The sequence below is a fragment of the Streptopelia decaocto genome (assembly GCF_964273445.1).
Source record: "Streptopelia decaocto genome assembly, chromosome: 3".
NCBI lineage: Eukaryota > Metazoa > Chordata > Aves > Columbiformes > Columbidae > Streptopelia > Streptopelia decaocto.
In genome coordinates this window covers 71,954,260-71,966,337 of record NC_138656.1, presented here as the reverse complement: position 1 = coordinate 71,966,337, position 12,078 = coordinate 71,954,260, and the positions used below count along the sequence as shown (strand labels likewise).

The window sequence follows — 12,078 nt, the reverse complement described above, 5'->3', positions numbered from 1 at the left end:
GTCTAAAGGTCTTTCACTATTGCTGTCACCATGTTAGTGATGCAGAGGTAATTTGCTGATGTTTTTGTATCATCTGTAAGGGCAAAAGCCTTCAATCTTTTTTCCGTCTTACCTGTTTCTTATTGATTTTTCTTTGCATTTCAAGCATCCCCTCTCTCCCTTCTTTGATAGTTAAATATCATGTGAAAGCAAGACTTGCCCATTAATGAGTGTGGACTGAAGTCTTAAATATTCCAGGGGCTTTAAGTAAAACCAAAATGAGGTATTCAGAAAGCCACTATCTGAGACATCCTATACCCCTCAGTCATTGTGTTAGAGCTGTTTTAATTGGTTGGCTGCTTAAGGAGAATTTCTGAATTATGGTCAGGCCTCTGACATTCATTGAAACATCATCATAGCAAGTAAGATGGTCTTTTGTGAAGTAGGAGAATAAGTTATATTTCTGCTGTATAGCTGCATTTATTTGTATACTTTTTATTTAGAAGATATTTACTGGAAATTGTTTATGGGTATAAGGGAAAGCTGAAAAGCAACAGTGGCCTATGGTTATTCGCTTCACTTTATTGAACTATTTCTGTGAAGTACATTTAAAATTTAACTAAAAAACCTGCCTCTGCTCATTAAGAATTTTACTAGATAATGCATTTTCTCCTTTGCTTTTGAAAAATGTATTTGTTAGAAACTTGCTATATGTTTTAGAGTAGAGAATTGCAAGAAGCATCTGTGTGATGGTTATTTTTGACTTCAGCTGCTGTTTCTGATTTGTGTTTAGTATTTAGATTCGTAAATTGTTTTTCTTTTTGGAAAGATCACCACATGAAGGTACAAAAGGTGCAAGCACTTGATCAAAATACATCAGATGTATGTGTCTGTCTTATCCTGACATATCTCCACAGTAACTTCTCAGGGCTTTTAGTAGGAAGTGAATGAGATTGTTTAACAGACATGATTCAACCTGGTGAAAACACATGCACAGGGTTCCCTCCCCATATGGGAAAATTCCCTCAAACACTTCTGGACTTCAATAGTGTTGACCAGTAAGTCATCGTATCAGTTTCTTACCTTTCACAGTTGGGTCCTGCATAATTTTCCTTACAGACACAGCGCACGCTTCCACTTTTTCTGTAACAGGAGACTGCAAAGCTGGAATTTCATTAGAACAAATAGTTAGAATAGCAGGCAACAGCAAACACTTGGGAGTATTTCTTTATTACATTATGGGCATTTGCTGTCAGTGTGAGCTCTGGCTCGTGGTTGCTCATTTCTGAATAGGTATTCTTAAGCTCTGTATGTAATTCACATTATACCCCTTGTTTAGTCTATATATAAGTTCTTTTCTGCAAGTTTTGATACACACATTTTAGATAAGGGACTTAGGATAAATGTGTATGTCATGAGAATCTAATTGCTTCCTGTCTCTTAGAATAAGAGGTGAAATATTGCTCACAAATGACACTGCAGTGAGCACCTCAGGAATTTAGATTCTGGAATGGGTGCAGCAGTTTCCTGTGCAAATCCTACCGTTCTCCTCAAAGCCAGTCTGGAAATACCAAATGGTGACACCTGACCTCAGTGATGCCATCCTCATTTACAACAACTGAGGCTGCTCTACTGTCTCTCTGAGTAAGCTGGGAAGAGTCTTGTGTTTCTTCCAAGACCAACATGACAAGTAGTGATACCGTCTGCAGTAATGACTTAGGATGCAGTTTGCACTGCTGTAATTCTAGATCATGAATTCCTTTTCTTCTTATGTTCTCAGGATTTAACAAATGTATAATTAAATATGAGACCCAAGGAACATCAGCAGACAGATGTGGAAAGTGCAAATTGTATACGCTTCAAACACAGTGATGGACATGGCTTAAATACATTTGCAGGAAAAAGACATACAGTCCTGAAGATGTTTCCAGTTAGTCTGTAGTACGTGTCAGGGAATTCCTGCCAGCACTGGAGTACAGCCAGGGTACTGAGTGGCAGCAGTTGGCAGATGAAGGTCCGTGGTTGCTAAAATGCAGGTCCTGAGTCATATGGTGCTGGGCAGCTGTGGCCAGGTTTTTGCACAAAGGACCAAAGACTCAGAGCAATAGGAAAGAGCACAATCCGTGTGCTCCTTTTTCCAGGAACAAGCTGTATTCAAAGGTGACAAGCATTCCTGCATAATTTCAGTTCCCGCCAGCTGGTGAGACAACCAGGTTCAGATAAATCTGCAACTGTTTCAAAATATTTCATATAACCAGAGAGAACAGAAAATTAGATTCTTGTCACAGAATTCACAAATTAACTTCAGTAAAGCATTTTTTTGAGAACATATAGAGAAAATCATGACGGTTTGGCAACCTTCCTCTTCTTTTACAGAGGCTAATTCCTTCACATAGTTGAAAAAAACTCATTGTGGATTTAAGTTATGAAATGAGACTGAAATCTTCCTGAGGTTTTATATTTTTTGTGATCTTTTAAGGGAAAAAAAGTCCACAAAATTCCTCAGGTTTGAAAGAGGTAACATCTGCTGGGTCGTGAAGCAATCTCCCTCCTTTTTTTATTCCAAAGAAATGACATTATACTTAATGTGTAATGTCCAAAAGTTATTCCAAAAGTTCCCAGGATATCAGATAAGAAGATAGTCTGGCCAGAAAATCTAGAAGTACACAGATGAACACTAAGAAAAAATATGTATCTCTCTGATGAGTCTGTCAGTTTGCAGATTTGGTCACTTTGTCTAGCTATTATAAATTTACTGGCTATTTCCAAAGTAAAACAGAGTACAAACCAACATCTTCTGGATGTTCTTTATTTAAGGCTTTTAATGCTTCTCTGCTTTCTGGTAGTTACTGTTCTGCCTTAATATAAATGGAATAGGATTAAAGGAGGAAAAACAATTAAAAAAAAAGAATGCTTGTTCTTTGAATTTAGTTATGCAAAGCCGAATGTTGCTCAATCGTTATTATTTGTGTGTTCCAGCCCCAGCTGAAGGCTATTGCTATGGTCAGATCTCTCTCACGCAAGAAGCTGAACAGGCAATTCCTGGATGTTATTTAAATAGGGATATAAGGCAAATTTGGATTGGATATCCCTTTAACTGTTGCCTTCAGGACTTTCCCGAGAGAAAACTGAAAAACTGAAGTGGATTTTTACTGATGCAGTTTTAAGGGGATAACATATCATAGAACATCGAACATCCTGAGATGGAAGGGGCCCACGAAGATTATCAAGTCCAACTCCTGTATCACTGCTAATGCTTGGTCTTTGTTTTATGTCAGGCTTCAGAGTTTCTTTCTCAAAGGTATCTGGGAATTAGCTGAAGGGTGACAGCCTTCAGGTTCCTTGCAACTTCTGTTCTCTCTTCCAGAGCCAATGCTGCTGTCCTTCTGTGTTCAGGGCTTTCTTAGCTCTGGTGGTCTGGAATGGGAGAGGCGTGTGTCCCTAGCAGAAGGGCTACGGAACATGTCAAGGTGGGAAACACTCTTTGGCCTCTGTGCCCATCTCCCATAGCACTGTCAGACACAGCCTGCATCTCAGGAGCTCAGGTCCCTGTTGGTCCCACCACACCAAGCTCTCCTGGACTGGCAGGGTGGCCGGGTCCCTGCTCTCAGGGGGGACACTGCTGCAGAGCCCAGTGGGCTGTAGGGCTGGGCAGGTGGCTGGGTGAATGCAGACCCAGCCATGCTTGGTCAAATCACTCTGTAGGGAGGACAGACTAGACCTTGCTTGGCTAACTGTGCATAGCAGAGACTGGGTCTTGTGTGGTAGTGCCTTGGGCATGTGCAACCCAGGCTGTGGTTGAGAGAGCTGCTTCTTACACCGAAGTGCCTGCTCAGTGCCTGATAGGTTAAAAAACCCTTCACTTTAATTTGTAAAGGAAAAAGCACTACTTCCAACTGTTGTATTTCTATTTTTACACATTACAGATGTTACTGAAACTGGAGGAAGCAGTTTGCTTCATCTGTGAGCTCACTCATTCCTAAACCTTTTCACATGTGAGCAAAGCCAGGTTCTACTCCTGTCTCTGGAGGATTTTTCTGGAATGCAGGCAAAGCTGCAGTTTTTCAACAATAGTTGTTCTCCACCCAATGGCCCTCCTCTCATGTCTACAGCTCAATGAGAAAGCCAAGACATGATCTGTGGGAGTTTGGCTGGAGAGATTTTGCTCCATTGCCATTTTGAGTCTTTGCCGCTGAGCAGCTGAACAAAATGTGGCTCATCCCACTTTAAGGTTGTTCGAGTAATCCTATAGCAACAGCAAACAAATACAGTGAGGAAATTCCCCTTTGCTGAGAAGCCCTGCTGAAAGTGAAATGGGAAACAATACAAGGGGAGTAGGTATCTTGCTAAAAATAGTGTTATCCCATTGGCAAGTATTTACTAGCATCTCCTCTGTGCTCTACAGTGGAACTTGTATAGATGCCTCTGTTTTAGGGCAAGGACCTGAAGCAAGATGAAGCAGATAATTTCTTCCATCTGCATTACTGATGTATCACTAGGAGTTTCTAGCAGCCGGTTATGGTTTGTAATTATTTGTTTCTTCTGAAGGCACTAAGTGGGTAACAGCTGGAGCTCTTTGGCTTGGTCTTGGTTTTCTTTCAGGCTTCAGAGTTTCTCACTCAAAGGTATCTGGCAATCAGCTGAAGGGCACTGTACCTGTCACAGTGTCCTCCAGCCCTTTGGTTTTAACTGTTCCTGTACTAAGCAGATCCAGCTGCTGTTTCCTCGGGAGACTACCAGGATATGCTTTTTGTGGTTGGTCTTACCTTCCAGAGGTCATAGATTGATCTTTCTGTCTGTCTTAGCTACATATATCCCTAATGCCACTGTTCTTGGGAATTCGTCTCTAAGGGATTCTTAAAAGTAACTAGACAGCTGAATAATCTCTCTCCTACGTAAAACAGGGTGAACTTGAATTTGGTCAAATATTTTCTTTTACCTCTTGGTAAGAACTGATATGAGCACTTAAGGATATTTTACACTTTCTAAATGAGATACTGTTTCCTGTGGTTATAAATGTGAGCAGCTGGTAGTCCTCATTTCCCTGTGGCTGACAAGGGTAGCAGCCTTTGTCTCCTGCATCCAGGGAGGGATGCTGACCCCACCTTGAAAAGGTCCAAAGTCAGCCCAAATCAAAGAGAAGCAAGGACTATACGTACTTGGCAAGTGCTGGCAGGGGGCAGGGGCAGGGCTGGCAGAATGTGGGCACTCCTCCGACAATGTCACCGATGAAGCCATCTGGACATTGCTCGCAGTGCTCTCCTGTTGTGTTTCTCTGGCAGTCCTTAAGTGGAAAAAGAGAGAGTGGTGAAAGTTAAACAGAGGTGCTGCCTAATTCAGAAAGAAATCATTTAGCTGAAGATCCGACCAAGCAGGATGTGTGCTGATGCCAGACACTGACTCTTGAAGGCATTGATAGATGAAGTCAAACCAGCTAGCACCACTACAAATAACAATGCTATAAATGAATACACTGGCCAGCCAGCAAATGTTGGCAAGGTGAGGTACAGGACGAAACAGACATATGTGCCTGCCAGGTGCTAGAGCAGAAGCAGTACTGGCTGTCATCAGAGATGTCAGGGGTACTCAAGTGTAGCCGGCAGCTCTGTTTTGAATTGCATGGGCCAGGAGGAAAAATTCCCTTTTACTGAGACAGCAACAAGATGAAAAAATATCTGCTGGTAAATACTATCAACAGATTTCAACCTAGATACAGGTTTCAGCAAGGATGCTTCTTGGACTTGATGGCTAGAAAACAGCACTGGGGGAATCTGCAGGCAAATGGTGGCAAAAACATCAGAGACTGATGTTTTTCTCCTGAGATTAAAAGTTACAGCACAAAGGGTTGTGTTATCACCATGCGCAGGTGCTAGAAAATGACCATGGTGCCCTAAATCTCCAGTAGTCATTTAATCCCATCACAGAATTCACCAGCTGGCATTCCCAGGAATAGCAGGGAAGCTGGCTGTGGTATATCAGGGGGAACTCGCAGCGGGAGGGAGCTGCCCAGCATGGGGCAAGGGGCACCTTGGCCTCTGTGGTCTGAGCTGCTTCAGCATCACCAGCCTGGGGGTGGGCAAGCTCAGCTCACCGATTTTTAATCTGAGCCAGTCCCTACAGATTTGAAACTCAATTTCTATTCCAACCATGGTGTAGTCTTTGAAGAAAAGAGTACAAGGGGAGACAAATGTGATTAGGGAAGACATTTAATGAAAACAGTCAAGTTTTACTGGCACAGGCATTGCTAAATGAATTTCGTATGTGAGCACTGTAACTTTAGCGGCAGAACTTTGTCCTGGCAACACTGTTGTTCTCATAAATGTGTCCAGATATTATCAATCTACATTGAAAAGTGTCACTTTAGTAAATGACATCCACCCTTGTGAAAGGACATCTGATTATTTTTAACCAGTTTTCCTCATTTGAATCCCACTAAATCCCCTAGTTAGGACTCATCAGTTTAGCTTAGACCCTTTTTAATTCTAAAAGACTTTACTTGTCTTGCTGCATGTTTTATAGTAATATAGAACCCACTGCACAGCAACTATTTATTTCTACAAGGCTGTAATTTGGCTAGAGGATACTACAGCAGGTAGCATATGATGAGGAAAGGAAAAAAAGTCAACTTATTTTTCCATGGATCTTTAACTAGATTAAACACAAATAGTTGTAGTGCTAAAGGCGTTTTTTTCATGGCAATATTTGCTGTACAGACTGTAGTATTTAGAATACAGAAAACCGGGTTATTTTAACTAAAAGGTTCTAAAATGTGAGAATGCAAAAAGCTTTACTAAGAGGAAAAGGAGTAGGAAAGAAACCTGGTGAGAGCAGAGAAACTGAGAGCACAGGAGGGCAGAGCGGCAGCAGCCACCAGGGAGATGTCCAGACCTCGCACCCCCTCTGGTGAGAGTGCACTAACTGCGAGGCACATGGTGTGAGCCAGAAGGCACTGGAACGCTAATAGACGCTTAAAAATAGTCTGCATTTGTCATTATTCAATGAAGAAGTGTTTTTACTGTACCACAAGAGAAAGGTGAGAGCGTTGGCTCTGAGCACTCAAAGGAAAAGAGCAATTCTTTATCTGAAGCACCGGTGGAGGCCTCAGGTGGGCAGCATTCAGTCATAGCCTTCATCACGGTCTTCTTTTTTGCTCTGAGCAATTCACTTCACCTCTCTTGTCCTCAGCTTGCCAAACAACACATGGGTATTATCAGAATAAATTCGTTATTGGTTTCCAAAGCTCAGATACTATTGTGATGAACAGAGCAGGGCAGCAGGGGAGCTGATGTTGCTCCTTAAATCTGCAGTGTTTTTCATCTTCTAAACCAAAAGGAAGTGCTAAAAGGCCCTTTTACCCCAAAGACCCTGTTAGCTGAGTGCTTGAGGCACTTTTGCAGTTTTTGTCTGGTTAGTGATTATGTAAAAGTGACTTTATCTTATTTCACAAGCTGGAACTCCTGTGGGTGTTTCGAATCATATTTTTACAGTGATAAAAAGTCTCCTTATATTTTGTGTTCCATTAGCTTGCATCTCCAATAGAACTGCTGACTGCAATAAGCCTGTGAGACATGTCTGAAGGCAGGGAGGACACCCACCCTGCAGCTCACAGGTGATTCTCAGTGCTGAGTAGAACCGCTTTGCTAGTTTGAGAAAAGTGTTCTATTTCTGAACAGGTCACTTCTGACAAGAGAAGTAATGATGAGGAAAAAAAGTGGAATTCCTTTCATGGCAATTTTTGTGAAACTGGATTTTAAAAAAGTGCTTTGCTGTAAGAGTTGCAAGCACTATTCTTGGTGCCGGCATTCATATATGCTTTAGAGTGAAAGGGATCATTTATGGTTCATGTCATAAATCAGACATGGTTGTTCACAACCTTCCCTGTCTTAGTGGTTTCTTCAAATGCATTTAAAAATTGCAGAAACATTTACTGATATAGGTGTCTACTTTTTCAAATGAAGAAATTCAGTATAAAGTTTTTGCTTTGGTATCCTTTGAAAAACAAGGAAGACTGAAATAGAAATCTGTAAAAAGTGTATCTTAGAACAACAAACACTGAAGGTTAGCAGAAAATTGCTGCCTGTCTTTGTAAAGAACAGAGTGAGACATTGTAAAGGTCATGAAAACAGGTAAAACAATGCAGTTAGAAGTATTGCAACTAGGCTTTATAGTGCTCTGCTCTTTTTAAACTATGTTTCAGATTACAGGAAGTTAAAATTCTAAGTTCAATTCTTTCCATATGGGCATGCTAATACAACCTTTATTTTCATAAAGCAAAAGTCAAGGCAGAAGTGTCCTTTCCTCATGGACACAGCTTCAGAGGATGTAATCAAATGTAGTAGCAGCCAGGCTTCCAAGAGCTTCTATATGAGGACGTAGCATACGATAATTAATCCATCAGTACACCAGCAGCAGCTTGTCAGATGATGGAGTGGCTGGAGTGTATTTTCCTGTGTTAGAAAATGCCTTAGCTGGTTGTACTACTCTGCTCTCACTGAGTGCCATCAATGAGGGTGAGCATTTCTACCTGTTCCTTACTGTAACTATCTATACTTTACACATATGAAAAGCATATGAAAGGGTGCTATGGGGGGGTGACTTGGGACTGATTGTCAGCCCTCGGCTCCTGAACTCATCTGTCTGGAAGGTAAAGCTGGAAATGCTGTTCTGAGACCATAGAGCACTTCATGTGATGTATTTCTGCTCAGTAAATACACTTGTGCACAAATAATAATGAAAAGTTTGTTGATTTTTTTCAGGCAATTGTACTCGGACAAGTTTTCCAGCATGAGACAAACATGCTTTTCTGTAAAGGAATATAAGTGAAAATCTGAGAGATGAGATTCTACCCCATCTTAATTTAGGAACCTGAATGTAGGAGAGAAGAGCTCCTTCTAATGGTCTTTAAAGGCACCAGCTTCATTAGATTTACCATTTAGGCAGTTTTAGGGAAATTATTTCATTGGATGGCTAACACAGTACAATTTAGACGGGCTGAACCTCCTCCATAGGAAAAAGGTAGCAGACTGTTTTTTGGGTACCCCTTAAAGTTAGACATGACCTGCCACAGAGTGGTGCAGAGCACCGGTGCTATGCCTGTAATACCAGATGGTATGGGCACACTCCAAGGGCAACCAAAAGTTCATACTCAGCCCTACCTCTGGTGAACTTAGCACAACAAAAAACCCCAAAGAATCCTAGGCTCTCAAGTATTACCTGTGAAATCTGCAAGTTTCCTCAAACCCTGGTTAGGAATTCTGAATATTAGTTTGCAGCTGAAAACACTCATTATTACAATACAGCAGGAACTGTTTGTTTCATTTATTCCCTCCTTATTTCTTGTTCTTCTGACAGTCTTATAACAATTGTTAATGCAGAAAGATTGCACAAGGATAAATATAGGTAAAGAGAGGGAACTCTTCTACACTGACGTGCAATCTGTCTGTATTCATTGCTGAACCAGTGGATGTTGGCCTGAGGTATAATATTTGGATGTAGATTTAGACCACCAAATTTGGGATATGCCTTCATATCTGAGGTTACAGAACTTCATAGCATTGCCCATGCCAGCATGCCAGAACTCACTGCTGTCACAAAATAATAATAGTAAAAAGAGTACTTCAGCATAATGACTTGAAAGGCAGGAGATGTACATGTTTATCTTTTTCATCTTTGAGGTTTATTATTTCAAGCTTTCTCTCTCCAGCCACTGTGAGATACAGTGTTAGTTTTTAGAATTTCTTTTGGAAGAAGGAGATGAGGTACTAAAAAAACCACTAAGTACTGAGCAACTTTTAATAAACACAACTGTCAGTCTAAAAAAAGGAGAATAGCAACAAAACTCCTTTCCTGATCCAGTTTGTGTCAATATACCCCCTCTATATCAAAGATTTTTTTTGTTGAAACTGTTCTGTAATAATGAGTGAAGTGGGAGCTGATGTCTTGCCAAAGCCACCTGGCCCTCTGTTTTCTCAAACCATAACTCGTTTTAGCTAACTGTTGGAAATGTGACTGTGCAGGCGTGAGAGCAACTGCAGCTTTTCCTCGCGGTCTTGTCCTGACTTCCTATGTGGCTCTTATACGGGCTACACAGGGAAGGGAAATGAAGAGGTTGAGTGTTGAGGTCACTGTTGCAAGTTTTTGATTGTAGAACAGTTAGGACAACAACTACTAAGTTAAAACATAGGTAAAAGGAAGGGGATTATCTACATTTGAGGCACTGAGACTTAATACTAATGCTTTAGGCAACTACTGGATACCAAAACACTCTGGAGAGGAGCTGCTTTTTAGCACCAGACTGTTATATTTCTGGTTGGCTTTGCAAACATATATCACCAAGGTCACTATAGGTCCATCTTTACAGAAAGAAACAGTGATCTGTAAGCTGCAAGGCTCTTTGTGAAGCCAGAAGTACAGGTGAAGGCAGAAGTACCTAATAAGCTGGAGAGTTTTGCTAGATCCCTGCTGCCTTTTGCTCATGCTTGATGAATGGTTGTAGATCCACTGGCGATTCTCCAGACCTGCCTTGGCAATCATGTGGAACATATCCTCCTGGGCAGAACTGCCAAATCCGTTCTAACCTTTCCACTCAGCTGTAAACCCCAACACTTAAACACAAATCACTTACACCACAATACACTCTATTGTAAAAAAAAAAATCCATAAAAGGCTGAAAGGATACCGGGGATTTTATCCTCCCCACTGCTGTGATCCTTTGGTATTTCTTGTTCCAAAAAGCAACAATTTATTTATTTATTTATTTTTCCAGTGCTCTTTGGATGCCTTATATACATACTGATCAAATATACAGTACTGAGATGATAACAAAATACTTAGAGATTTTTAGGTAGGAACTGACAAATTTACACTTTGCCTTCTGCTATAATGCTCTCTCCAGATTTGCCACTCTGCTCTATTCATTTTCATGCATTTATGAAGATCTAACCTCCCTTAATAGTAGAAACCTCAGAAAGGACATCGATAACTCAGTCCAACAAAAATTTTGTCTGGATATCCAATTTCATAATTTTTAAATCCTTTCAACATTCCAATCCACTTAACTGTGTTCTTCTGGAGCCAGGGCCATAGTACATCTCAGCCAAACTCCTTCTCTAGTGTAGGTGAACAAATTTTTAACATGGTAAAGCCCTGCCCACTATATTACTTGCATATGGTATGAGAACTCATTGCTTCAGACAAGCTGTTTCACCTCCATATGCCACTCAGTTCAGAGTTGACCATCATGGCCACTGTGACATTCTTGTCAGCTGTCAAGTCATTTGAAGCCCACTCCCATTTCTGATTTTTCAAATGCTGAACTGTCAATAGAAATGCTATAAAGAAATAGCTCAGCTACAGTTTGCTGGTGGGGTAGGGTCTGAGGGGTGGTGAAGGAGGCAAAAACATTCTCTTCATAACTTATTAGCAGCAAAACCCAATGAGCTTTATGCAGAAGAAATGCACATCACTGTCTGCAGACTGCCACTGCCGGCTGTTACAGTTTTACCCAGTTAACATCACATATATGCGTGCTTCCAAAATCAAAAGCTAGAAGGTCCTATGAGTGATTTCCTTAGCTAGGACTGAGAAAATTACATTAAAAGTCTGAAGTCTAAAATAATTACAAAGAATTGGTGTTTCTTCCTCTACTAGCCTTACATGCATCACCAGATAATGTCTTTGAAATGAAGCATTGTTTGCCATCTCTTTTGTATTATGTCATAAATGAAGCTTACATTGTGCTGGCTGCTCTTCTAACACTTGGGTGATTTCCTATACCAACAAAATGGAATGAGTGGCTCTTCAGTTTTAATTACAGGACCACATGATTGATTTCTGCACCTGGTTTATGTGGATGTCTATGCAAGAAAAGCTCTGTCTGCAATAATTTCTTCTGTCTTGTTAGCTAATGAGATTGATGATTTGTTGATTATGTCCTTCAATAGGCTTTCAGACTTGTAGATTTGATATACACTCTATGAATAAGCTGAGAGAAGTTTTGAAACAGAACCCTAAGATGGATACTTACGTCAGCAGAAATTAAAGATGTGCGTACTTTAAGGTATTGTTAATAGGGGTTTAATTTTATTTGATTTCAAATTC

General features: G+C 40.7%; 1 protein-coding gene across 2 annotated transcripts in view; it reads right to left on the bottom strand.

The window, feature by feature from the left end:
* Nucleotides 1-12,078, bottom strand: part of LAMA4 (laminin subunit alpha 4) — a 97,200-nt gene that overhangs the window by 58,762 nt on the left and 26,360 nt on the right. For both annotated transcript variants that reach the window (XM_082047304.1, XM_082047305.1), the window contains 2 exons: nucleotides 5,139-5,263; nucleotides 1,063-1,143 (listed from right to left, as the gene is read on the bottom strand). In XM_082047304.1, coding sequence (XP_081903430.1) covers nucleotides 1,063-1,143; nucleotides 5,139-5,263 — 206 coding nt within the window. The remainder of the gene's footprint in view (nucleotides 1-1,062; nucleotides 1,144-5,138; nucleotides 5,264-12,078) is intronic.